Genomic DNA, 26,839 nt, shown 5'->3' with positions numbered 1-26,839 from the left:
AATGCTCGCTACTAACTGCAAAACCCGCTTGCTGGTACTGCTTCAAGCGCAGCGTCGGCAGAGGACGGAGGGGAACTAGGGGAGGACCTGGCAACACCAGGAATATCAAGACCTTGCGCGCTATTGTCACCAGCGGCTAGGAAGAAATACTGGACTGTGACTACACGCGGAACTCTTCCTGCGGAGGGTCATCCAAGTGGCGCTGCAACACAAGCACATTGTTAGCGTCGCTACTCCCGCAAGCGACTGCCTTTCATGAAGTGCGCACCTTCAGGTAAAACTCCAGCTGATCTTTTGTCACGGTTGTCGAGTCTTCCGACGACGCAAACTACAATAACAACACATCACTGTTAGCTTCACTTGAAGTCAGATAGTCGCGTCTAAAGTTCACGCACCGAGAAGCGCCCATTGTGGCTGGTTGAACTAGTAGACGACTGCGTGTCCTCCGAGGGTGGCTCCCGGTACTTCTCGTGGTTATCCATCCGCGCCCACATCATCAGCTGCTTCTGGAACGCACTGCAGTAGCAACAAGAATCAGCATAACACGAAAAACACGGGTTCGAGAAATGCCACGTACATGGTCGACTCCTCACTGTCTTCTCGAACAGTGTCGAATCCTTGCGGCTGCAGCGGGCGTCGGTAGGGCTGTTCCGACGGCAAGGGCAGTCGGTTAGCTCTGCCGAACAGCGGTCGCGAGCCCCGCGGAATAAATATGATCTGTGTGATCAGATAAGTGCAGAACAGATTAGCACCACATCAACTTGAGTCAGCCGTATTCAAACTTGCACCAGCAAAAGCCAGGCCAAGCAGCCAAGATTAAGTTCCCACCTTCATGTCCTCGAAGTTCTCGTCTTCTACGCAGTACACGTTGACTGCGACGCAGTCTGGCTGCGTGTGGTCGAACTGGAAGATGTGAATACCTGCAGCCATCGCCACCTGGGGTCAGTTCCTGCAAGTCGGGATAGTGGCCAACTCTCGTCTCGTCCGAAGTTGCCGTCCAACTGTTGACGAAGCAAAACCTACCGCATTTGGCGCAGAAGACGTGCTGGCACGACGTGGACTGAGACTCGTACAGTGACACATCCGACGACTCCATCATCTCGAAGCAGGACGTGGGGATAATCTACTCGCAGCAACCACCAAGCACCAGCAATTGCATCCTCCGTCAGCTCCTTCCCCGATCGTCTTCCTCTCTCAACTCTACTCACCAGGAACGGGAACCTGCCCTTCTTGCACGAGAACGTGTTGCTGTCATCGAACGCCTCCACCCGCTTGGGCGCGAGCACCATAAACCTGTCCCCACACACCCCAAAATAAGTATCTTCTTCTTCAACCGTCTGCATCCAACTGCGAATCCTTCCGCACCGTAGCGATCCGCAGTCGCAGCCTCCTCGGTGCTGGAACAGCGGCAACTTGGGCATGCCGTACTTCTTCCTGCGACGTCACGAGATACAGAGAAAGAGACAAGGCAGCAACCAGTCAGTCGCCCGTCCTTCCCAGCCCCGCCAACCGGTCGACTGCGCACGCACTGGAAGTAGACGTCCTTGCCGCCGCCATCCAGGTCGCAGCGCTCCCACTTGCCCTGGTTGTCGCGCAGGCCCCGGTACAGCTCCCGCAGCTGCCGCACAATTAGAAAAAGCAATACTAAATAAATAAAAGGTTGACAACTTGTGCGAAAGGAATATCCAGTAGCTCCGGATCGCTGTATCGCACCACGAGCAGCCCCACGCCCAGCACTAGCGTGGACAGCGCGCCGATCGCGCGGTCCACCTCGCGCACCATGCCGTTGGCCATTGATCTTCTCGCCACCGCAGACGCAGACAGAGAGAAGCAAGTGACGACGTCCGTGCCTGGTCAGCCACGCCGCCGCTTGGAAACTGTCGGGAAGTCCTTATTTATTTGCTCGTACTTAGCGCGGGAACGTTGAGCGCGGTACCGTAAAGTCGGTACATTTTCGTCGGTACGTCATTTTCGCGACAACCATTGCGGTGAAGCGCTTGTTGGGAATGATGATAGCCATGAACTGCAACGTAGTAATGGATACATGTATTGATCAATACGTATGTACTGCCTCGAGATTGAGGCAGTGCTCCTCCTCACCTGGAGGGCTGCTTCGGACGGAAGTCATCGCTGAAGCCTTTTGAGTCGTAGGGCGACCGGTTGTCCACGGACGGGTCGACGACCAGCTCGAATGGCGCCGTGCTGGGGTTCTCACACGTCGGCGTGAGGCAGCTCGAGCTCTCGTCCGAGTCCATGCCGCCCGTGTCGGCGGCGGCCTCTGCGGCCTTGTCGGAGGAGCGCTGCAGGTGGCGGGACAGCCAGAGCAGCAGGTAGAACACGATCACCGTGCCCAGGAACAGCATGAACGTGGACACGGGCGACGCCGTCGAGTGAAAGTTAAACAGGTCGTTGCTCGGCTGGTGGCCACTGATGACCCACAGGTACTGGATGAAGATCCAGAAGACTGGCCACATGAGCACGAGGAACACGTGGTTCGCCTTGAACAGCGGCGCCGTGAAGTAGAAGTCCACGGCCACGATCACGAGCTGCACCACGGCGCCGAACACGTGCAGACCTGGTAGCGAAATGTCTGAATACGGCATCGTCACCACCCTGTCAATAACAAAAAGAAGCAAGCAGCTTTTTAAGCGTCTGATACGAATAATAATGACCATGTCGCCGTAACTTACCAGAAGAAGACGAAGGATACGACGGTGGAGGTGGTAGAACCTTCGAAGAACACCCAGTCCAGGATCTCCCATGAGCACGCGGAAGGCCGTCGATAGTGCAGGAGAATGCGAGGCCCATTGAACGTCGGTTGGTACAGGTGAACTGCCGCGATCTAAACCACCGCAGATGCAACGCCATCCGTCAGACACGTCACCTCCACACTGTGAATCGCTGACCTCGTGTTCCTTACCCACAGCGCGATCACCGAATACAACGCCGACATCGGTCCGAACAGCATGAGCGGCGGTGTCTTCTCTCGGCCGTCAGCGAAGAACCCCTCCCACGCCAGCAACAAGCTCTGGAAGAAGACGCAGCAGACAAATCTGCCACCAAAACGGTGAAGAATTATGTCAGTAAAATCACCCGGGGGTTATTTCTTCCAAGACAATTGGGAGAACAGGCATTGCGTACATGGCTAGCGCGCACATGAGCTTCCACCCGACGCGCTGGTTCCTCGTGAAGTGCGACAGCTTGGTGTGTCTCGTGGTGTGGTACGGACTCTTGCCCTTGAAGAAGTTAAAGCAGTCGTCCCAGGCGTCCAGGCAGTCGGCGGACGCCATGGTCGCTGCAGAAGATGTATGGTATGTCTACGCAAGCCTCGGCTGCGCTTGTTGCAGCTCCAGAGCCGCGATGGCGCGTGGCGAGCTTCGAGCGTCGCGCAGCACTAGTGGCGAATATGGCGCACGTCTTTCAATACTTACGCTGACTTGCAGTTTGTTTTCGACCAATGACAAGAGCAGGACTAAATTACATAAATTGTGACGGCATATTTTGAAAAATAGTGCATTTGCAACGGATTGTTGCATTTTTTAGTCAAAGTTGAAGCCAAAGCCGAAGGTGCTGGCGCTGCTGCTGCTAGTTGCGACTGGGTCACTGGACGAAGATGGCGACGAGTCCTCCCCGGAGATTAGCAGCTCCCACTTGGTTTTACGGTGTTTACGCTCGTACTCCTCCTTCAGCTCCTTGTCCACCTTGGCGAACAGCTCCGGGGCGTTCTTGGCCATCACCTCGCGGAACATACCGCCGAGCTTGGGGCGCTGCTCCATTGGGCAGCCGGATACCTGTTCTGGCTTCTCTGTCAGAAACTCCAGTACGCTTTTCACGTTGCCGGAACTCACAAAGTTCTGGGTCATGGCGACGCACTCGTCGAGGTTAAGCACAGTGTGCCACCAGCCGTGCGGCACAAACATGGTCTCGCCTTCGCGACAGATACCCTCCAACGGCTTCAAGTGAGCTGGCAGCTTCTGCACTTGCTTGTAAAAAGTCACGAACCACTCCATCAGAGACACGGGCGAGGACACTTCGCTGCCGTCCTCGCTCGGGTGGATTCCCGGTGGCACTTGGCCCGGCGGGAACATGATCCACTTCTTGGAGCCACGGATCACGCCGTTCCACGCATTCGTAGCGTTCGGATCGATGTGGAAGCTGGAACCTGACTTCTTGGGGCCGATGATGAGCCAGCGATAGTCCGGTCGCTTCTCCTCGCCGAGAAGAGAAAAGTAGTCCTCCTGGAAGTACTCGGGCACAGTGTAGTCCGCAGCCAACTGGGGCACCTTCGCCGCGAACTCCTTGTCGAACACGAACAGCGGCTGATCATCCAACAAAGTGCGTGCATAGTTAAAATACTTATCCATAGCGAACTGGAATCCACCGGCGTAGAACGTTTTGCCCTTGCAGACTTCTCCTAAGTACTCATCCGTCCACTTGTCCATCGCGGCCCAGTCGTCGATAGCATCCGTAATAATCACAGGCACATTGGGTCCTTCAAAATCCCTCTTAAAATCAGCGACCGTCATGTTCTTGGCGCTGCGACGCTCAATGGTCTCCACCGCCAACCACGCGTCTTCAATCGGTGCAGCAGCGCAGTAGAACGATTGGAACAGCAGGTCGGAGTATACGCCCTGCACTCGAATCGGCGTGCCAACCTTTGCCTTCTCGCCGAATTTGGTCTTCAGATACGTGGCCTTCCACGTGGGTTTGGGCTCGAAGTGTCCTTCCATCTCCTCGAGCACCAGCACGCGCCAGAGCTCGTCGTGCGTGCCGTACACGTAGCCGGCGCGACTGCAGGCCGCCAGAGTGGCCAGGTCCCTCGCACTGCAGTAATTCAGCAATGACAGCAGCTGGCTGTCCTCCAGCATTGCCAGGCGACCCAGACCTGACGCGCGGCACTCCACGACGCCGTTCACCGCGTCCTCGAAGTAGTTGCCAATGGGCTTCACGCCCAGCGGGTGTTCTAGGCGAGCACGAGGGCTGCTATCGTCGTCCGCTGCATCCGACGAGATCTTGACCTTCTTCACTAGTCGACTGGCGACTGCACCGCCGGCATCGACACGTGCGGCGTCTTCGTGCTCCGGTTCCGTCGGCATCGCGTCCGTGTCAATGCCGAATGACATCTGCACCTCGCCGCCACTCAGCCGCTGCACTTCTATAGCGTTGCCTGCAAAATAGTTTTGTCCAATGGAAGACACTATCACATGAATCAGAGAACCAATCAAACACGAAAAAACAAGTTGAAGAGGCATGTTGGCCTTTCATTGATGTTAACACTGCGCGGACTACCATCAAACACGCATTGACTAATATTCCTCGCCGAACTCCTCGTCCTCGCCCTCGCCCTCGGCCGTCTCCGCCGACACCTCCTCGTAGTCCTTCTCCAGAGCAGCCAGGTCCTCGCGAGCCTCCGAGAACTCGCCCTCCTCCATGCCCTCGCCCACGAACCAGTGCACGAACGCGCGCTTCGCGTACATCAGGTCGAACTTGTGGTCGATGCGCGAGAACACCTCCGCGATCGCGCTCGTGTTCGAGATCATGCACACGGCACGCTGCACGCGGGCCAGGTCGCCGCCCGGCACCACCGACGGCGGCTGGTAGTTGATGCCGCACTTGAAGCCCGTCGGACACCAGTCCACGAACTGGATCGTGCGCTTCGTCTTGATGGTCGCCACGGCCGCGTTCACGTCCTTCGGCACCACGTCGCCGCGGTACATGAGGCACGTGGCCATGTACTTGCCGTGGCGCGGGTCGCACTTGGCCATCATGGACGTCGGCTCGAACGCGCTGTTGGTGATCTCGGCCACCGACAGCTGCTCGTGGTACGCCTTCTCGGCCGAGATCACGGGCGCGTACGAGCTCAGCATGAAGTGGATGCGCGGGTACGGCACCAGGTTCGTCTGGAACTCCGTGATGTCCACGTTCAGCGAGCCGTCGAAGCGCAGCGACGTCGTGAGCGACGAGATGACCTGCGCGATCAACCGGTTGAGATTCGTGTACGTGGGGCGCTCGATGTCCAGCGAGCGGCGGCAGATGTCGTAGATGGCCTCGTTGTCCAGCATCACGGCCACATCCGTGTGCTCCAGCAGCGAGTGCGTGGACAGCACCGAGTTGTACGGCTCCACCACGGCCGACGACACCAGCGGCGACGGGTAGATCGTGAAGCCCAGCTTGCTCTTGCGGCCGTAGTCCACCGACAGGCGCTCCAGCAGCAGCGAGCCCAGGCCCGAGCCGGTGCCGCCGCCCACGGCGTTGAACACCATGAAGCCCTGCAGGCCCGTGCACGCGTCCGCCAGCTTGCGCACGCGGTCCAGCACCAAGTCCACCACCTCCTTGCCGATCGTGTAGTGACCGCGAGCGTAGTTGTTGGCCGCGTCCTCCTTGCCCGAGATGATCTGCTCCGGGTGGTACAGCTGGCGGTAGGTGCCAGTGCGCACCTCGTCACACACCGTCGGCTCCAGGTCCACGAACACGGCGCGGGGGACGTGCTTGCCCGAGCCCGTCTCGGAGAAGAAGGTGGAGAACGAGTCGTCGCCCATGGCGTCCGAGTCGCTGGGGATCTGGCCATCGGGCTGGATGCCGTGCTCCAGGCAGTAGAGCTCCCAGCAGGCGTTGCCGACCTGGATGCCGCCCTGGCCGAGGTGGATGGACAGGATCTCGCGCATGGTGAGTTAGTTGTAGGTGAAGCGGTTGCTGCTGCTAGGGAGCGAAAGAGGTTCCGGGCCAACTGGAAACGTTGTGAGGGCGCTTGCAGTCGAGTTGGAGAGTGAGCGAGCGACGGAGGGAGGCAGGAAAGGGAGGCAGGCGGCGCGCGCATTGGTTTGAATGTTTGAACACATTTTCGGCGAATGGGAGGCGAGGAGAAATAGATTTTGACGAATGGGAGGACGACATTTACCTCTACCCCCACCCAATCGCAGTGCTCCATCTGCGCGCACCACCCGTCTCGCATCGCGTTCTGACCCTGTCTCTCTTGGCAGCTGCGCTCGCTTCAACTCGCATGGCCTTCTGCTGGAGGCTGTAGCGCGTGACGTCGGCGTGATAGCTTAGCTGCTCAATTGCTACGGTTGAATCCGATAGATGCTTGTCAATTTGACAGTCAAAGGCGCTGCGGATTGGCTGAGCGAGCAGCTCTCGCCATGTTGAAGCGCTCGCCGTGCATATGGCGAGCTGGGATGTTGAAGTGGTAGGTCGCTTGACCTTGGCTCGCGTATCGACGGCTACCGAGAACACAACGCTATTGCATCATTGCGTCACGAGCAACTGAAACGCGTTGAGTGAGATTACTTGCAGGTGGCTGTTGCTGGCAGCAACAGCAACTTGCTGCCGACCAACCGTTTTTAGGTGATCAGTCGATTTCTGAATCAGACGCCAGTTACTGTAGCGCTCGTGCGCTCAAGTTCCGATCGTCCTGGGTGCCCTTGGGCACCAAGTGACTTACACCAACGTCATGGAAGTGTACCGAGGTGGAGTGCAAGACGTCGAGGGAGCCTCGGGCCCGAGGCTAATGCGTCGATCGCGCCAAGACGGCGAAAGCCTCCGCACAGGTGCTGATGACCAATATTGCGGAATGCATGTGGCCCCTGCCATCCGTGATACGCGCCTGATATGCCTGGAGTGTCGGAACGGCAAATGCCTCGAACGCGACCTGCAGCACCCGATTATCGTTCTAAAGTTGAAGTTGTGTTTCGATCGTAGATCAAAGTTTTGTGTATCATGAGGGAGTGTGTGGCCGTTTACTTCGAAGTATAACTTAGCGCTTGAGGTAAAGCTGAGTCGAAGCCCTACTGCAGCCTTGCGTATTTAAGTTACAACAATAATAAGTGTTCGTCAATTCAAAACGAAACGAAGCTCTTAAGTTCTTGCATATACCAGCCTGCCGATCGAGCTTAAGTTTTCCTCACCAAACTCCCAATGTACACAAACATAGAATATTGAAAATGTCTTACTTGCAAGCAGGTACAGCTCTTAGCACACTGACTAAGCTATATCTTTAAAACAACGACAACGTAGCCTACAAGCGAGGTGATTAATACTCCTCGCCAAACTCCTCGTTCTCGCCCTCGCCCTCGGCCGTCTCCGCCGACACCTCCTCGTAGTCCTTCTCCAGAGCAGCCAGGTCCTCGCGAGCCTCCGAGAACTCGCCCTCCTCCATGCCCTCGCCCACGAACCAGTGCACGAACGCGCGCTTCGCGTACATCAGGTCGAACTTGTGGTCGATGCGCGAGAACACCTCCGCGATCGCGCTCGTGTTCGAGATCATGCACACGGCACGCTGCACGCGGGCCAGGTCGCCGCCCGGCACCACCGACGGCGGCTGGTAGTTGATGCCGCACTTGAAGCCCGTCGGACACCAGTCCACGAACTGGATCGTGCGCTTCGTCTTGATGGTCGCCACGGCCGCGTTCACGTCCTTCGGCACCACGTCGCCGCGGTACATGAGGCACGTGGCCATGTACTTGCCGTGGCGCGGGTCGCACTTGGCCATCATGGACGTCGGCTCGAACGCGCTGTTGGTGATCTCGGCCACCGACAGCTGCTCGTGATACGCCTTCTCGGCCGAGATCACGGGCGCGTACGAGCTCAGCATGAAGTGAATACGCGGGTACGGCACCAGGTTCGTCTGGAACTCCGTGATATCGACATTCAGTGAGCCGTCAAAACGTAGCGATGTTGTCAGCGACGAGATGACCTGCGCGATCAACCGGTTGAGATTCGTATATGTAGGTCGCTCCACGCTCAGCGAACGGCGGCAAATATCATAAATGGCCTCGTTGTCCAGCATCACGGCCACGTCTGTGTGCTCCAACAGCGCATGTGTTGAGAGAACCGAGTTGTAGGGCTCGACAATCGCTGCTGATAGCAGTGGCGACGGGTAGATCGTGAAGCCTAACTTGCTCTTGCGGCCGTAGTCCACCGACAGGCGCTCCAGCAGCAGTGACCCAAGCCCCGAACCAGTACCACCACCAACCGCATTGAATACCATGAAACCTTGCAACCCTGTGCAAGAATCTGCAAGTTTGCGCACGCGGTCCAGCACCAAGTCCACCACCTCCTTGCCGATCGTGTAGTGACCGCGAGCGTAGTTGTTGGCCGCGTCCTCCTTGCCCGAGATGATCTGCTCCGGGTGGTACAGTTGGCGGTAGGCGCCAGTGCGGACTTCATCACACACCGTTGGCTCCAGATCCACGAACACGGCGCGCGGCACATGCTTGCCCGAGCCCGTCTCGGAGAAGAAGGTGGAGAACGAGTCGTCGCCCATAGCACTCGAGTCGCTAGGGATCTGGCCGTCCGACTGAATGCCGTGCTCCAAGCAGTAGAGCTCCCAGCAGGAATTTCCGACCTGGATGCCGCCTTGGCCGAGGTGAATGGAGAGAATTTCACGCATGTTGATGGGTTCTCTAGACCACTGGCTTCTGTGCTTAGCTTGGGAGAAGCAAAGGGATTTCTGTGCTAGCTGAAAACTTTGTAAGAACGCTTGTTGTCGAGCTGGACAATTGAATAATGAGCTCTGAGACTTGGAGACGTGGCGATGGGGCTCGAAACGGCAGGGACGACTTCAACTTTAGAACGATAATCGGGTGCTGCAGGTCGCGTTCGAGGCATTTGCCGTTCCGACACTCCAGGCATATCAGGCGCGTATCACGGATGGCAGGGGCCACATGCATTCCGCAATATTGGTCATCGGCACCTGTGCGGAGGCTTTCGCCGTCTTGGCGCGATCGACGCATTAGCCTCGGGCCCGAGGCTCCCTCGACGTCTTGCACTCCACCTCGGTACACTTCCATGACGTTGGTGTAAGTCACTTGGTGCCCAAGGGTACCCAGGACGATCGGAACTTGAGCGCACGAGCGCTACAGTAACTGGCGTCTGATTCAGAAATCGACTGATCACCTAAAAACGGTTGGTCGGCAGCAAGTTGCTGTTGCTGCCAGCAACAGCCACCTGCAAGTAATCTCACTCAACGCGTTTCAGTTGCTCGTGACGCAATGATGCAATAGCGTTGTGTTCTCGGTAGCCGTCGATACGCGAGCCAAGGTCAAGCGACCTACCACTTCAACATCCCAGCTCGCCATATGCACGGCGAGCGCTTCAACATGGCGAGAGCTGCTCGCTCAGCCAATCCGCAGCGCCTTTGACTGTCAAATTGACAAGCATCTATCGGATTCAACCGTAGCAATTGAGCAGCTAAGCTATCACGCCGACGTCACGCGCTACAGCCTCCAGCAGAAGGCCATGCGAGTTGAAGCGAGCGCAGCTGCCAAGAGAGACAGGGTCAGAACGCGATGCGAGACGGGTGGTGCGCGCAGATGGAGCACTGCGATTGGGTGGGGTAGAGGTAAATGTCGTCCTCCCATTCGTCAAAATCTATTTCTCCTCGCCTCCCATTCGCCGAAAATGTGTTCAAACATTCAAACCAATGCGCGCGCCGCCTGCCTCCCTTTCCCGCCTCCCTCCGTCGCTCGCTCACTCTCCAACTCGACTGCAAGCGCCCTCACAACGTTTCCAGTTGGCCCGGAACCTCTTTCGCTCCCTAGCAGCAGCAACCGCTTCACCTACAACTAACTCACCATGCGCGAGATCCTGTCCATCCACCTCGGCCAGGGCGGCATCCAGGTCGGCAACGCCTGCTGGGAGCTCTACTGCCTGGAGCACGGCATCCAGCCCGATGGCCAGATCCCCAGCGACTCGGACGCCATGGGCGACGACTCGTTCTCCACCTTCTTCTCCGAGACGGGCTCGGGCAAGCACGTCCCCCGTGCCGTGTTCGTGGACCTGGAGCCGACGGTGTGTGACGAGGTGCGCACGGGCGCCTACCGCCAGCTGTACCACCCGGAGCAGATCATCTCGGGCAAGGAGGACGCGGCCAACAACTACGCTCGCGGTCACTACACGATCGGCAAGGAGGTGGTGGACTTGGTGCTGGACCGCGTGCGCAAGCTGGCGGACGCGTGCACGGGCCTGCAGGGCTTCATGGTGTTCAACGCCGTGGGCGGCGGCACCGGCTCGGGCCTGGGCTCGCTGCTGCTGGAGCGCCTGTCGGTGGACTACGGCCGCAAGAGCAAGCTGGGTTTCACGATCTACCCGTCGCCGCTGGTGTCGTCGGCCGTGGTGGAGCCGTACAACTCGGTGCTGTCCACGCACTCGCTGCTGGAGCACACGGATGTGGCCGTGATGCTGGACAACGAGGCCATCTACGACATCTGCCGCCGCTCGCTGGACATCGAGCGCCCCACGTACACGAATCTCAACCGGTTGATCGCGCAGGTCATCTCGTCGCTCACGACGTCGCTGCGCTTCGACGGCTCGCTGAACGTGGACATCACGGAGTTCCAGACGAACCTGGTGCCGTACCCGCGCATCCACTTCATGCTGAGCTCGTACGCGCCCGTGATCTCGGCCGAGAAGGCGTACCACGAGCAGCTGTCGGTGGCCGAGATCACCAACAGCGCGTTCGAGCCGACGTCCATGATGGCCAAGTGCGACCCGCGCCACGGCAAGTACATGGCCACGTGCCTCATGTACCGCGGCGACGTGGTGCCGAAGGACGTGAACGCGGCCGTGGCGACCATCAAGACGAAGCGCACGATCCAGTTCGTGGACTGGTGTCCGACGGGCTTCAAGTGCGGCATCAACTACCAGCCGCCGTCGGTGGTGCCGGGCGGCGACCTGGCCCGCGTGCAGCGTGCCGTGTGCATGATCTCGAACACGAGCGCGATCGCGGAGGTGTTCTCGCGCATCGACCACAAGTTCGACCTGATGTACGCGAAGCGCGCGTTCGTGCACTGGTTCGTGGGCGAGGGCATGGAGGAGGGCGAGTTCTCGGAGGCTCGCGAGGACCTGGCTGCTCTGGAGAAGGACTACGAGGAGGTGTCGGCGGAGACGGCCGAGGGCGAGGGCGAGGACGAGGAGTTCGGCGAGGAGTACTAAGCCTCTTCTGCGCTCTCAAGCTGCTTTGAGTGAATGGATAGTAGTTATCCCAAGTGGCAGTTAAGCATCGAATACAGCCTGCAATTGTTGCGAAAAGCGTCTTGGCATGTCCGTCGCCTGTGACTGGCACGGAATATTTTAGTGGCTTGTGATCCTCAAAATACGCTTGCAGCTGAGTCATCGTCTACCAAGTCGAATAGGAGAAGCAGGGGCCTTCCCTACTGATGCTATTGGAGGCAAGTGCGCCACCATGGTGAAGAAACGCAAGGTTGCGAAGTCTGCTGCCGGACGGAAGGTACGCGTTCTGAAAAATGGTCGTGTTGACTTCAAGTGCATGGTGATTCTCATTGAATTTGGCATGATTGCGATGCAGCCTGGGATGCCTGAAGAGAGCACAACAAAGTTCTGCAACAAGATCCTCGGATAAGTGCCGTCTCGGAGTTGAACTCGGCAGTTCCATATTTCGTCGACCAGAAGGACATTGTCGCCGAGTTGAACAAGGAGCTACAGACTGTAGCCTGCAGTACTTAATCTGGCCCAAACTAAAATTAAACATCGATTTTTTCTCGCTCAGGGTTCGGTAGTAGTGGGAATTTCGAGTAGCAGTCATATTACTACTACTATCCAAATCCGGGCAAGAGTAGAATGCTACTATATCTATTAGTGGTAAATCATCGACAGTACTAATATGCCTACTAATATGCCTACTAATATGACTACTAATATCACAGATCATACCATACCCCCAGCTCGGACCCCCAACCCTAAACATAGTCGGGCCGAAACGGAAGGGTGCCACCCATACAATACCACCCAGCTATTATAATAATACGCGCCCCGCGCGACCCCAAACCTCGTAAAGGCTCGCTATTGTACCGGCCAACAAAGTTTGTACCGGGATTTGTAACATGAGCGGTTTCTGGGTCATAACTTTATCAATATTTGTCGACCGAAACCACTACCGCCCACAAAATGACCCCACAGTTCTTGTCGTTCTAGCATACTACATTTCATCGCAAACACGTTTGTCGAGCGATGTATAGTTCCCGGACAATATTGCCAGCAAATCCAGCCTTCAATGCATCATCAACAAAATGGTACCATAATTGAAGCTAGAAGCCAAGTCTAAAAAGAAACAGCAACGCAACATGAAACTACAGCGTTTCAGCTTCGTAATGAGCGCACGTAGGCTGAAGATGGGCGAGTATTGGCATCAGGAGAGCTTCTAGCCTGCCACGACTTTGCTTCGGAGTCTTGTTATCGATAGGTGCCGTTAACAATGTAAGATGTTATGTTCGAAACATGGGTACAGGATGGGGAACTACGAAATCAACAAAATAACCTGTGAGATGTTATACTGGGGATTTGAATTTGTCCTGATCTGTTAAAATAATCAAACCTGGCCTTCGACGTCAACGTGATTGCCTGTCCCATGCATCCAGATGTTTTGCCGTATGATTCACGGATTGAGCCAATGGTGTGCTCGTATTTTGACCGATGATAGGCTAACCCTACTGGAGCCCTTTCCCCAAACTTTTGGCCAGCTGAGAGCGTTTTTTCTAGCGGCTATATCTCGATAACGACGTCGAATTCGTCAAATCTGAGCCAAAAATCGGAATCTACGGGCGAAAATTACCCTTATATCTAACTATCGTATATGGAAAGTCACCATCTTCTATGTGTAAAATGACCCCTCTCTGCGGTACAAACTTTATTGGCCGGTACAATACGCTCTGTCGGCAATAAACCTAAGCCCGCTGCGGCTCGCACGCTTCGCCTCCGCTTGCTAGACAGACCACTGCTGGGTCCTGGATTTGCAGCCGCGTGCTCCGCACACGGACTGTCAAACCGCACGCGGGGTTCGCTGCGCTCGCTCGTGCTATCCGTCCCCAGGGTCGGACCAATCAGAGCTCTGCAGATCACGTTTGACTCGGACTCACTATATGTGATACGAGGTCCGATGATTTGCACAAATTAACTAGAGTTTTGTAATAACCCGCATTAAGTACGGTCCGATACCGTATTTGACTTGTTGTTTCCGACAATATGTAAACTCCGACATTGACCAATCATGTTGAGTCATATAGAAAAGCCAAACTAATATGTTGATTGCGACAAACTCCCCGAGCCATCGATTTCAGCGTCAACCCGAGCGCACGCGTCTATCGGCCTGCCTGCATAAAATTAGAGCTCATTTGGCAATATGCCTCCAGGGCGAAAGCCGCTTAACGGGACAGGTAGTCACAAACTGCACCAGCACAAGAACACTTGGGTGACGTACGAATTTCGCCTCACCGTCATCAACTCCTATGAAAACGTTGGTATTCAAGACACGCTCGTCCCGTTCTTTCCAGAGCTAGAGGGGACGGCCCTCGACACCAAGCGCAAGAGCGTATACCTCTGGGTCAAGAAGAAGGCCAAGATCATCGCCATGTGTGAAACTGTCGCAGGAGCTGCGTGGCTTCCGCCAGCACGGGATCGGCACATCGCTGAGCGCGGACGCCAAGCAAGATCTCGTGCGATGGGTGAACGATTACCGCGACGAATGCGCCCCATTTTCGTCGATGATGCTTCGGCTGCGCTCACTGCAAGTGGCCAGGGAGAATAGTGTACCTCGTGGTTTCTTTGGGGCAACCAGCTCCTGGCAAGGCAGCTTCTTGCACCGCCATCACTTTAGTTTTGGGGCTAAGACTCGTCAAGGCCAGATTTGCCCAAGCGATGCGTTAGAAGTAGCCGCTACCTTTTGTGCAGACGTGTTGGCCAAGATGGATGCACTCGAAGTGGACGTTGTCTACAACGCTGACGAAACACCCATCTTCTTTGAGCACATTCCTAGCCTTGACCATCCAGAAGAAGGGTAGCAAGACGGTGTGGATCCGTTCGAGCGGGCGCGAGCGTCTTATCTGCATGCTTCTCGGGAGTTCACACGGCGAAAAGAAAACACTGTTCATGGTGCTCCAAGATTTCCAAGAAACCAGCGACAGCTGCGACCAACACGTTGCAACGCCATGGGTTTGGTGAGCGCCTGTGGAAGGACATCTAACAGCTTTAGCAGACCTTCGGCGTGCAACAGCACAGGTTGGTGGACCTCCACGATCTCGGTGGCGTTTCTACCCTATCAATTTGGTGACCGAGCCGACATGACGAAACCTGTACTGCTGCTGTGGGACGACTTTTCGGCCCATTGGAGCGATGAGGTTATTGCCTGTACCAAGGATCTCAATATTGAGCTGTTCCAGCGGGCTATACCTGTGTCTGCCAGCCAGCAGATGTCTGCTGGAACAAGCTACTTAAACAGCGGATCCGCGGCAAGTGGGTGGAGGACCTGTAATACCAGTTGGACCAGGCCGACGGACGCGCCGTTAAGCTGCCACCGCCGGACAGAAAGAAGGTAATTGGGTGGATCGCGGACGGGTGGAGCGACGTGTCGGCAACCACCGTAGCGAACGGGTTTAACTGCGTAGCAATGGATAGCGTTTTGGACCCAGCGTTAGACGAGAAGTACGACAGCGTCACAGAGAAGCTGGCAGTCTTAAGTTTGCTAGACAGTCGCATCGGCTAGGTCAAACAAGATATTGTTGATCAACATTTGCTACAATACACAGTATAATACAAACGGTCGCTGTACCCGCGCGCGCACGGGCACACTTGCGTTTGAATTACCACTAGCAGGACTTCAGTGGATTTGGATTTGGACAAACCGAGCCACATCGTCGGCAAGGCTGGTCCTCCAACACCAGTTCATTATTGCGGCTGCAGTCGTTCGCTCTCCATGATGCCCACTCCGGCCAGCCAGCATGGGGCCAACATGGGCTATCACACAGATGCGCTGAAACAGATCACGACTGTCCGGTATCGAAACGTGCTTATCACCAAACACAAGACACTAGAGTTCACAGTTCCACACAACCAGAGCGGGTTGCTTCGTGCGTTTCTATGCTTCGCGAATTTCCTGGAGGTCGGCCACTCAAACTTATCATCCATCAGCGGAGAGATCGACGGCACCACTACGATCTGCTTCACACCTGGAGTAGCGTCGCGTGGTTGTGAGGAGGGACTGCCCCACCGACTGAGCATGTCCGCCCAAACATTGTCATTACCCCGAACGTGCTCGATTACATATCGGTAGGTAGTCATTGTCATGGACCACCTCTGGAGCTTGTCATCTTGATACCGTTGCATACCCGCATCCCATGCAAAAGGGGTGAAGGTGTAGACCAAATTCCGGTGGTCTGTGAACAGCTGAAACCCGCTAACAAATATACTCCAGCCTTTTCGCCGATTCGACAATCGCGTACGCTTCTTTCTCGATAGTAGGCCACAGGAGTCGCGCACCGATGAAGCGGCCACTCAAGAAAGCCAGTGGGCGGTGGTTTTGTTCGCTGAGTGGCTTGCTCAGATCGGACTCGTTCACTTGAGTGCGGATGGCTCCCCAGGAATCTTGCGAGGCATCACAATACAAACACACAGCAAGCGATGGATCTGGGTGCGCTAGCGGCACCATCGCTACGAGAGCGTCGCGAACTTTGTGCATCCCAACCGAGCTCCGAGAGCCCCCCCCCCCCCAGCAACCCCAGCTCGGCCCCGGTCCCCAGCGAGTCCAGATCGGACCCGGTTTCCATCGAGTCCTCCATCGAGGCCATCGCGTCCCCTAGCTCCACCGAGACCAATACGGCCTCGGCGTCAGCGTCAGCGTCCAGCCGACCGTCAGCACCTCCGGCGTGCAGCGTGACTGTCTTCTTTTCGCCGTCGCGCTCGGTTGAGGTTCCCACCTACTCTAGCAGCTCAACACTGACCCTCTCTTCTGTACAAAACGAGGGGGTCATAAGGGAAGTCGTATAAAGTACTATCAAAAGTGTGCTCGAACGCGCCGGCCTTGCTCATGCTCAACTAGAGGCAATGAAATCATCATCTTCAGCATCATGCTCGACTACAGCGCATTGTTACAACGGCAAATTTCACATGCTCCCAGAGACGTTTGAGTCCCCCAACGTGGGGGCGTATGGGGCTTGGCAGTTGTCGTTTGGCGGCAAGGCAAAAGGATATCCACCATTGAAGCGAGTTCGCACGAATGACCTTCCTCGTGATGGAATGCGAAAACCTATGTACGAAGTTAGCAAAACGTATTGCTGAATCAGCAGCAGCAGTAGACTACGAAACCAGGTTAGACATGCGTGAACAACAGGCAGAGAAAATATTTAGGATAGACATGGAGAACTTGCCTCTGCTAGCCTCGACGCGCAAGCGCCAAGTATCCAAGCTGTCCCTCGGAACTACACTTCGTTTGTTCGTCAAGCAGCAGCTAAGCGCTCTCGAAGTACCCCCTGATTGGATGAAAGTTAATTTAGCTCCACCAATAGCCCTCATCCGAAGGAATTCCTACGTTTTTCCTAGATAAGTGATTGTTATCGACGTGTAATCCTAGCAGCACCAAATCATTCGACGTCTTGAAGGGACTACAAGTGGTAAAATGACGAAATCATTCGACGTCTTGAAGGGACTACAAGTGGTAAAATGACGCAGGTTTTCGTCTCTTTCTCTCTCCCCCTCCCTCTCTCCCTCTCTCCCTCTCTCTCTCGAAACCGATAAAAGATCGGATCAGCTATTCTGATCTTAGGGTTTTCGACGATTTGAGAACTTGAATGAATTGATCGCATCTGTTAGACACTCAGCACTCTCGTTTTTCATAAGGCTGTGCTGCACGTACTGCCCCTGAATTTTCAAACGGTAATAATGGCACACGTATCAGTACATTGGCTACAGATACATCGGCGAGTACGCAGGTACCCAGTGTTCATTGGCCGGGTAGAGACGGTGCCTACAGATGCCTGTTGGTATCTGTAGGCACATTTACTTACATAACCGTACACATCGGGTATCATGAACAAAAAATAGCTTGTACCTAGACTAATTCGTGTTATGCGTCGCATCTACTAACAACACCTCTGGAAAAGCTTTGAACCACCGCCGCATATGGTGCGTCTGTAGCGTTATTGTTTGCGCCAACAAGTCCTCATCTACATAGTCGGAAGATCGGTATCCCCGCCGCTCGCAAAATCCTCTCAATAGCGTTTCCAGCCGTTGCTCCACGGTGTCACCTCCACGCCGCTTATCTCGCATCTTCGCAACATTATTATGGACGTCACGAAGTGTCACGTTATGGCCTAGAAACAGGCAAAAGCAGTTGTTAAAAGCAAGTACCTCATAACCCGGGCTAAATCAATCCCCATCTGTCTTTCGCGCAAAACCTGCATGATTCGCTTTGGCTTGGAGCCCCGACTGCAACACCTCCACAAATGCAAGCAGCACCGGATCATCGACACGCCATACCGATGGATGATTGTCGTACAGGGCTTCATCAACGCGATGATTGTGAGTCGTCTTACAGCCCGTAACACGAACCATAAACTTTCGTTCATCTTTGTTCCATGCCACGGCAGCCTCTATATCAGCTTTACACTTCGTTGATTTGTTGAAAATGTTCTTGCGCTGTCCTGTGCCCCAACGCTTCCGACGCCAACCGTGGGTGCGGATGAGCTTGACCCAAAATGTCTTGAACGATTCCGGGATTAGCTCAGGGTCAGAGCCACCACCAGCTTGAGCGCTGATCTCCGTGTTGCGGCGGGAAACGGGTGCTGAACTACTGAGACAGAAAAATTGATGCGCATCTTTCTGGTACACATCCAAGTACTCGTAGAATGTCTCCCACGTTTCGTGCCATTCATGGGATATCGGCGAAGCCTCCCACACACTGGACGAGGACACGTGCGCTTCTGGCTCACTGTCGCTCATGCCTCCCCTTCAAGAAGCTCTACAGTGACACTACAACTGTCAGTTAGTACATTTTGTACGCGACAGCAACACATTAATTGCTAGCGCACCGGTAGCAGCCCAGAACGTCGCAAGGGCATTGTGGACCAGACGCGCAAAACTCCGAATGAGAGCCACTGAATCGTTTGAGGATGGAAGTGAGGGGGGAGGCAGGGTGTCATATTTTTCGATTTTTGAAATGTCGGTAAAGCATCGAAGTAATTTATGTCACGCGAACAGTAGTTTTCCTGTTAAATACGATCCTACTCGGTGCATTAGTCAGTTAAAAAAATAGTTGAGACCCCGCCAAACAAATTGACGCTTATTTACATTTTGACGTTGTCGAGATATCGGCGTTTAAAGATGTGCCATTCATTTTCGCAGTTAAATGAATATCGGAGAAATGAGCTTTTTAGTTTTTATGACCGATAAAACACTTGACTGGAGCTCACGCAGTCCAAGCGTGACGATCCCCTGTACGCAGTTCCAACCGCTGACGTAGTAGCACAATCGAAAAACACAAAGAGAGCTCGTCTACAACTGCGTACTGACATGGCCCTTGAGGCAAAGAGATACCAGGATGAACGAGAGATCGCGCCTTCGTTTGTCGAGCAACTGGAGGGGGCAGTGGCAGATATCGCAGAGTCACGAGCGCATCGAAATGCCGATGATGCACAGTCCAATTCTACAACTACTCAACCAACCCAAAGAAAAAGAGCCAAGAAGGATAAGTAGGTCAGCAAAACGAATTGACACTTATGTCACACATAAAAATTCAGTGAATCAAAATGACATGTAGTGCAAAAATCAAACTTGCGGGGCTTATAAAATGTGTTGGAGGCCAAAAGTTCGTCCATTGAAGCAGCATAGTCGTCCAAGTATAAAAAACCAAAAACAAATATTTTGCACTTTTAATTTTCTCTGGAGATACGTTTTTCGACTGGCCATTACAAATACTTCCACTACGTATTTTTGGGCAACCGATAGCTTAAAATGACCACAAAACATCGGGCTCTAACGTGATATGGCTGGTTACAAATTGAACCAAATGTAGATAAGCGTCATTTCGTTTGGCGGGGTCTCAGTTGAAGTCAATGCCTCCAACCAACTCGAAAATGCTGAAATGATGGTTTCACCTGTGGACTGGACAACCCTGACCAATATCGCCAAATCAGTATTTCGTTGCATGAATTCTCGAAAATATGATCTTTACCAGAAGACAGATAAATAAAAATAGATGCCGAAGTCGGTACCCCCAACCAACTCTAAAATACTGGAATAATTAGGAGCTGTCAATGCCCGCAGCAGCAACTATTTTTTTTATCAAAATGTTTATTGACCATTCGCGAGCAGAGAGCTTTGCGCTGAGGCCTTATGCTGCGACTTTAGAGTCGCGTTGTAACAACGATTGCTACACACAACCCGATCAAACGAGCCCTTGGCGTCGGATGACACGAGTAGAATTGATAGACAGACCTTATGAATGCTCTGCTCGCAACCGCTGACATCGCAGAAGACAAGGACCGAGTGTTCAGCGGTGGTCTTCTACACGCAGCGACATGTCTTCCGCTCGAACATGGTCATTGCGGCCCTGTTGGATCTTTGGACAACCAGAAGAAAAACGTGATGTCGTCGACTTTTCGTTCCATTAGCGTTTTTTTATGGTCAATCACAGCCCCGGAAAAATCTGACTTCCTGAATCGATAAAAACAGCGGCTGCTGCGGACATTGACAACCCCTATTGTTTCAGCTATGGACTGGTCAACCCAGGCCAATATTACCTAACCGCTTGTGTTTTGTTACGTGGACTCCCGAAAAGTATGATCTTTACGGAGTAGGAAAGCTACCAGCTAGCAATCCGCTTGCGCGCTCGGTCAGTCAGTCGTCTGCCTTGCTCGTGCTCCGTCAATTGAAATTTCACTGCCGTAGCAGTGGAAACGCTGTCCCTCGCTGCTGTTATCAGTCTGAAAGAACTTCGGGGCCTCCTCATCGGAGATCCGAAGTGCATTACCTGTCATCGTATTATTCATCACTTTCCGGTTGATGCCGAAGGGATAAAGGTGGATATCAAACGTGCGTCTCCGAGGAAGTTTCTCGGTGGATGCTGGGATTATACGGGAACGACAGGGTGAAGTTCCTATCGCCTCTAAAAGGCATCTCACAAGCTGCGCAGCTGGTGGACGGCTCTCTGATTATCATGGATAAGATCGACAAACTGCAGGCAATACTTAGTACGCTCCTGCCCATGTTCAACGCGATAGCAAGTCGAAGAACTACAGACTTTGCGCGACATCGACGCGAAGAAGCTCCTGCCTAGCACTCGTTGATCGAAGCACCATTATTGACGTGTGTTTGTGTTTAAGTAATCACGCGATATTCGGGGTACCCGGACCTTGGGTCGGGGGGATGCCCAGTTATCAGGTGTTATACGAACTCCGGTATTAAGATTCAAATGCGGACGGCCCATATTGCTGGTCGTGAAATCCGCGGATTAACAATCTGCAAAAGGCTGAAGTTGATTCGGCGGACGTCGCCCGTTCGCGCGACGGCAGCGCAGCCAATCGAAGCCCCGTTCAAACCGATAACAGTAGCGTGTGACGCAAATCAAAGCGGATAATATGCTTGTCCTCATTGATAAGCTCGCTCTTCGCGGAGTCGACGAGATCTTCCGAGCGCAAGAAGCATTTCCAAGCCACTCCACCGAAGGTGTCAAACCGCGTATCGAGCGTATCGTCATTGATGCCGCTGGCATCCGCGAGAGAAAGCGCCAATGCGGCTTGCTGGCGTTCCTGGTACATCCAGAGGCATGAAGAGACTAAAGCCATATTTCCTCACTGATCTCAGCCAGTCATCGTTAGGGTGTGCGAATACGGTCATCTGGCATCCTCACCGAAGTGGTGGGGGAAGTTCATCACACAAGAACATCAATTTCTCCTTCTTTGCAAAAGCGTCTTCAATGACATCAAGGGGGTCGTCCTCCGATGGGCGCAGTCGTTCTCCAACGTCGCTTCCTCTGAAAACAGTGGCTTCCAACAGAATTTTACGTTCGTGTGTAGCCGCAATAATCCAAGTCTTTGGGCTGGTCCTGCCGGAAGCCCTAAAAACAGGTAGGCGTAGAAGAAGGAAGTACCGATGCCTGAACACACACCCGATGAACACAACAATATATATTTTTTCTAGGCTTGCAGTAACGTCAGTGGTCCACCTGGCGTCCCAGTCACCGTAATGCACCTCTCCTGGTTATCCAGCATCGCCTTCATGAGCTTGTAGTATATCTGGTAGCCCTGACGGACGTAAACCAACCCGTCTGTTCGATACTGGCCTACAGAGGGCAGGATGGCAGCTTTTGTGAAAGTTGGGTGCCCTTCCCTGTGCCCTCCCCGCCACCCCCATCTATCCCCCGCCGCCGCGACTCCCCCTCCACACCACCCTCCACACCACCCCCCACACCCACACTCTCTCCCTTACCCTTCCCTGGGCCCGCATCTGTGTCTCTCGTCGCCTTGATCTTCTTGGTTGGCTGGACGGAGCTCGGCTCCGAATGTCGCTTCGCCATTCTTTCTTCTTGATTGATATGTTAGTTTTGTGAACGTGGGAATCGATCTACACTCTCCAAACGTAGTCCGCGACCATGAAGACGAAGTACACGGGCCAGTTCGTGGACAGGTACCCGGCGGGCTTCAAGTGCGGCATCAACCGTCAGCTGCAGTCTCTTAAGCTGCTTGGAGTGATAGTAGTTGACCCAGTGCCATGTAAGCATCGAATACAGCCTGCGATTGCTGTGTGTATTCAGCTTGACGTGTCCATCGTCTCCAGGGATCCCGAAAAATAAATAGTCAAAACAGTATATTTATAGAAATGTAGTTTTCCGGACGGGTCTTCCCTAGCCCAGTCCTCCCCATAGTACAGGTAGCCAGGTCCAGTCTAGCCCGGCTGCCCGTAGTCTTACACGTCCACCCGACAGGTAACTAGGTCCCGTCTAGCCAGTTGCCTGCGGTGTCGCGCGTCCACCTTCTCGAACTTAACACTTTCGTTGACGCGTCCACGCCTAGGTAGACCAGTATAGCGCCGACTGCCAGCTAGTGCGAGGCTATACGATGATCGACCAGACAGCTGCTGGCCCGTTCACCAGACGTGTCGGGGATAGGGACGGCTGGGAGGGGAATACAATCAACCTGGGCTCCGGCAAGCCACAGGCGACGCCCACCGGACATGCAATAGGTCGAACAACACTCCGTCACCGCGCTCAGGCGAGCCCAAGCACTCGAGAGTGCTCCTCTTGACGGCCAAGGTGCTGTCAGGAGTACACCTCGCGCCCCCACGGCCTCTCTCCGTGGTCCCGCCGCCCTACTCAATACATCGCCCTCATCTGTGCACCGCCCGCCACTATCGCTTACCTCTGTCACTTAGTCCTGTGTCTAGCCGACACGTCCCTGGTCGTACGGCACTTCCCTGACACTAGACCACAAGAACCCGCGTTTCGGCGCAACTAGTGTATTACAAGTCTTGACTCGTTACTATCCAGCAACAAATCGCAACTGAGGGTCGAGCTGCCAGACCGCAGCTCGCCCCACTTACTTCTACTCCCCCCGTCGCCTAGCTACTCTATCCTATACACTGGTGCCTTCTAACCTACTTGGACCTCTCCCTCTTGGGGCTGCATCCCCCTTCTCGCGGCCTTTTGGACTCACACTCTCTCTCCGACGTCGCCTCTCCTTCGCTGTATCCTCACTGTCCTTCTCGCTTGCGTGTCACCTTGCCTTGCGATCTTCTGCGGTCGCCAACTTCAACTGCTACCTCGTGTCGCCCGTGGCCCTAGTCCACTGGCTCGCTTCCGTCACTGCTCGCCGTCTTGCCACACTCGCCGTCACCAACCACCGCTCGGTGCACCACACCACCTACGCCGTCAAGTCGATCAGAACTTGCACGCTGTTCCGCAGGTCCTGCTCGTGTTCCTGAGAGGAGGGACGGGCCATCACACTACAGAAATATATTTCTATAAATATACTGTTTTGAATATTTATTTTAATATTTTGAGAAATATTTTATTTTATCGAAATAGTACTAGCTGTAGCTGCTTATATATTATGCTAGTATGAAAAAGTCATTTAACATTTCCTGATAGCCAACAGTTTCACGCCAACCACTTTACCTGGGTACGTTTGGCTCCAAACGAGCAGAATTCTCGCCTTACGGCTTCACCGTCCAAACGACCTACACTTCCCTCAAAATGATTAGGGCAATTAGCTCATTACTATTAATACTATAGATGGTGCTGTAGAACAACTACTATACTACGACAGTAACCTTGAATTGAGAGTTTTTATTGTAGCCAGTTATCTTCTTCAGTTATTTATTTTTTCACAACGAAGTAGGTCAAACACTATTTTCCTTGATCAGCTTCGGTTGATTTATATTGTATTTTAGGGATCCCTGGTTGCCTCGGAATATTTTTAGTGGCTTGTGGTCCTCAAAATACGCTTGCAGCCGAGTCCTCGTCTACCAAGTCGAAGAGGAGACGCAGGGGCCTTTCCTGCTGATGCCATTGGAGACGAGTGAGCCTCTATGGTGACGAAGGGAAAGGTTGCGAAGCCTGCTGCGGGACGGAAGGTACGCGTTCTGAAAAATGGTCGTGTTGACTTCAAGTGCATGGTGATTCTCATTGAGTTTGGCATGATTGCGATGCAGCCTGGGACGCCTGAAGAGAGCACGGCCAAGTTCCGCAACAAGATCCTGGGATTAAGTGCCGTCTCAGAGCAGAACTCGGCAGTTCCATCCTTCGACGAGTACGGGAATGCCGTCGACCAGAAGGACATTGTGGCCCAGTTGAACGAGGAGCTAGCCCGAAGACAGGTATAAAAACAAAGATGTCGAAGCGGAGGTCACATGACCTTTGTCTAACGCTTCGTGGACGCCTCTGTAGGAAAGCTATGTGAGGAGAGAGCGGCAGTATAAGGTCCGCATTGGCGAGCTGGAGGCCTTGCTTTTGGATTCCCGAGCTAAGAAAAGCAAGGAGAATTCGTTGGACGCTTCCATGGACCGTGTGCGCGCGATGCACCAGAGTATTCTTGAGAGTGTCGACCAAGTGCAAGACCGAACCAGCAAGATTTTGCAAGGCACGTACGTGGCTGGTGGTTGTCGCTGATTCACTATCAAGACGAGCTAGGTGTTAACGCGAACGGATCTTGTAATGAAAACAGAGCAAGAAAAGGATCTGCTACGAGCCTTCCGAGCGCGTTTGTACAGTGTACAGGAGGAGCTCGAGTCGGAGAAGAACAAAACCGACGATGGCGCGTCCGCGTGGATTGAGAAGAGCAAGCAACTCGAAACCGAGGTGGAATGGACGAAAGAGCTAGCCGATCGGCTGGACCGACTCAATCAGAGCTTAACTCGCGAAAACCAGCGGCTCAAAACACAGTTCTCCACCCAAGAGAACGACCGCGAGTTTCTTGTGAAGCAACTCGTGACAGTGAAGAAGGACAACGTCTCGCTACGAACAGAGATCGATGCTTTACGTCAGCAGCTGGATCAGCTGAAGGAAACGATTCAACCGCAGCAACAACAACACCACCATCCGCAATCTCAGACTCTGTTTGCCACGGCCTCGACCAGTTCGCTCCCGAAAGTGCATTACCGTGACTCGATGACGAGTCTCGCGCTGGCTGGACACCAACAGCGGCCCAACACTGCGGGCGTCAACACTCTAGCTTTAGCGTCCGATGCTGACAATCGGTACAAGGAAATTATCAAACGTCTGAAGCGACTGCTGGAAGTGGAGCGGCGAAATCTGCAGCAAGTGCGCACCGCCTACAAGCTCGAGCTGCAGAACCACACAGAGCTGGAAATGGTCTTGAAAGAGTGTGTGCAAGATGTTCGAGGTGAAATCACGCACGTCTCGCAGCTCCCGTTGGTCATGCCGCACAGCAGTAGCAGCAGCTTGTTAGGCAGCCCAGAGCACCGCCAAACTGAGACGCGCCTGAACTCTGCGGAGCGGCAGCGGCTCATCGAGCGACTGCTGGAGAAGGAGCAATTGCTGAGCCTGCTGACGGCCAAGGCGTTCCCTGTGCGCAACGGCAAGCGCCGAGGAGACCCGCTGCTCACGGGCGAGGCCGTTTCGCCGGAAGAGGTGGCTAGGCTGCTGACCGACGTGTCTAGTTTCAGCGATGGCAGGCAGTAACGAAAGTGTAGGGGCTCCGGCGGAACACGAAATGGTCATTTCTCTAGTGGTTCGCGCCGCGATGGACAGCGCAAGTGTCCTCACTCGCTGGCAATACTTGTAGCTACCGGTGGCGGGGGTCGCTTCCACTTTGCTGCTCTGACTAGCACGTTGAAGTTGGTAGAGTCAGCACACGCGACCACCGGAGGAATGCCAGCCACTTTAACGCCAAAACGTTGTGCGATGAGAATACAAAGTCGAGTTCCCCTATATCTATCTACCTGCACGAGTTTCCAGGCCAGTCATCTTGGCTTAGTAGTTTTGCTGCCGCCGCGGGCCCAAGCCGGCTTGTATCGCATACGCGCGCGGCCTTTAAAGATCGCCGCAGAATCACAAATCACAGCACGCGTCTACAGCGTTGAAGTTGGTCGTCGTGCGTAACGGTGGGATATTGGTCGGAGTTGATCTCGTGCGTGCCTTAGGCAGTTGAGGCAGCCCAACTTCGATGCAGCGCGAGAACGAAAAAAACTTGCCGTTGCCGCCGGCAGCCATCTCCATCCGATATGGACGCCCGGCTGACCAAAGTGAACGTTGCCTGGGCTCACTCCAGTATTTTTTTGCGTCCAGCCCGAGCCGTTACCCGCTAGCCAGAAAAAATGTCGACGACAGATGGGCTCTGTGGTACTCCCACGCAGTCATACCCAGTGCACATGACACCAAATCGAGCTGTATCACTATATAAAGGTGCTTAACTCAACTAAAACCCCGATGAGGAATGCCGCAACAATTTATCCATTTCACAAATAGTAATTCCCCCCAATCTACGATAAAAGCCCGGAAAAATCGGCGTGTTCAACGTGTTCAAGCGCGGCCGCGAAGCGTTGCGATCTTCCAGCACGGTCTCACTTCCGATCGAGCTCCGTCCTGCGCAAGCCCCGCCGC

At 54.3% G+C, this 26,839-nt stretch overlaps 7 protein-coding genes across 8 annotated transcripts; 2 read left to right on the top strand and 5 right to left on the bottom strand.

Moving 5' to 3' along the window:
• Positions 1 to 160: 160 nt before the first annotated feature.
• On the bottom strand, positions 161 to 1,794 carry IUM83_10327 (DnaJ subfamily B member 14; the record flags this gene model as incomplete). The annotated part of the gene is made up of 10 exons (XM_067934821.1): positions 161 to 202; positions 269 to 328; positions 396 to 516; positions 578 to 717; positions 829 to 920; positions 1,024 to 1,123; positions 1,209 to 1,293; positions 1,366 to 1,434; positions 1,530 to 1,618; positions 1,714 to 1,794. The coding sequence occupies 10 exons, from the start codon at positions 1,792 to 1,794 to the stop codon at positions 161 to 163; spliced, it is 879 nt and encodes a 292-aa protein (XP_067793171.1).
• Positions 1,795 to 2,096: 302 nt separating this feature from the next.
• Positions 2,097 to 3,290, bottom strand: IUM83_10326 (uncharacterized protein; the record flags this gene model as incomplete). Of its 2 annotated transcripts, none has more annotated exons than XM_067934819.1 (4): positions 2,097 to 2,613; positions 2,691 to 2,842; positions 2,921 to 3,053; positions 3,142 to 3,290. In XM_067934819.1, the coding sequence occupies 4 exons, from the start codon at positions 3,288 to 3,290 to the stop codon at positions 2,097 to 2,099; spliced, it is 951 nt and encodes a 316-aa protein (XP_067793169.1). The 2 variants fall into 2 exon arrangements, with proteins under 2 accessions (XP_067793169.1, XP_067793170.1); XM_067934820.1 differs by having other exon boundaries at positions 3,169 to 3,290.
• A 249-nt stretch (positions 3,291 to 3,539) lies between these two features.
• IUM83_10325 (F-box protein) lies at positions 3,540 to 5,123 on the bottom strand (the record flags this gene model as incomplete). Its single annotated transcript, XM_067934818.1, has 1 exon — positions 3,540 to 5,123. The coding sequence occupies one exon, from the start codon at positions 5,121 to 5,123 to the stop codon at positions 3,540 to 3,542; it is 1,584 nt and encodes a 527-aa protein (XP_067793166.1).
• Positions 5,124 to 5,306: 183 nt separating this feature from the next.
• IUM83_10324 (tubulin alpha chain) lies at positions 5,307 to 6,665 on the bottom strand (the record flags this gene model as incomplete). Its single annotated transcript, XM_067934817.1, has 1 exon — positions 5,307 to 6,665. The coding sequence occupies one exon, from the start codon at positions 6,663 to 6,665 to the stop codon at positions 5,307 to 5,309; it is 1,359 nt and encodes a 452-aa protein (XP_067793165.1).
• A 1,364-nt stretch (positions 6,666 to 8,029) lies between these two features.
• On the bottom strand, positions 8,030 to 9,388 carry IUM83_10323 (tubulin alpha-1C chain; the record flags this gene model as incomplete). The annotated part of the gene is made up of 2 exons (XM_067934816.1): positions 8,030 to 8,629; positions 9,029 to 9,388. The coding sequence occupies 2 exons, from the start codon at positions 9,386 to 9,388 to the stop codon at positions 8,030 to 8,032; spliced, it is 960 nt and encodes a 319-aa protein (XP_067793163.1).
• Positions 9,389 to 10,572: 1,184 nt separating this feature from the next.
• IUM83_10322 (tubulin alpha chain) lies at positions 10,573 to 11,931 on the top strand (the record flags this gene model as incomplete). The annotated part of the gene is made up of 1 exon (XM_067934815.1): positions 10,573 to 11,931. One exon carries the CDS (start codon positions 10,573 to 10,575, stop codon positions 11,929 to 11,931), a length of 1,359 nt encoding a protein of 452 aa, XP_067793162.1.
• A 12,375-nt stretch (positions 11,932 to 24,306) lies between these two features.
• Positions 24,307 to 25,918, top strand: IUM83_10321 (Mediator complex, subunit Med13; the record flags this gene model as incomplete). The annotated part of the gene is made up of 4 exons (XM_067934814.1): positions 24,307 to 24,351; positions 24,430 to 24,594; positions 24,665 to 24,707; positions 24,942 to 25,918. The coding sequence occupies 4 exons, from the start codon at positions 24,307 to 24,309 to the stop codon at positions 25,916 to 25,918; spliced, it is 1,230 nt and encodes a 409-aa protein (XP_067793164.1).
• Between the last annotated feature and the right edge of the window lie 921 nt (positions 25,919 to 26,839).

Source organism: Phytophthora cinnamomi, assembly GCF_018691715.1.
Source record: "Phytophthora cinnamomi strain GKB4 chromosome Unknown Contig30, whole genome shotgun sequence".
Classification (NCBI taxonomy): domain Eukaryota; phylum Oomycota; class Peronosporomycetes; order Peronosporales; family Peronosporaceae; genus Phytophthora; species Phytophthora cinnamomi.
Note: the sequence above shows the minus strand (reverse complement) of the source record. Positions and strands in the feature narration are given on the sequence as shown.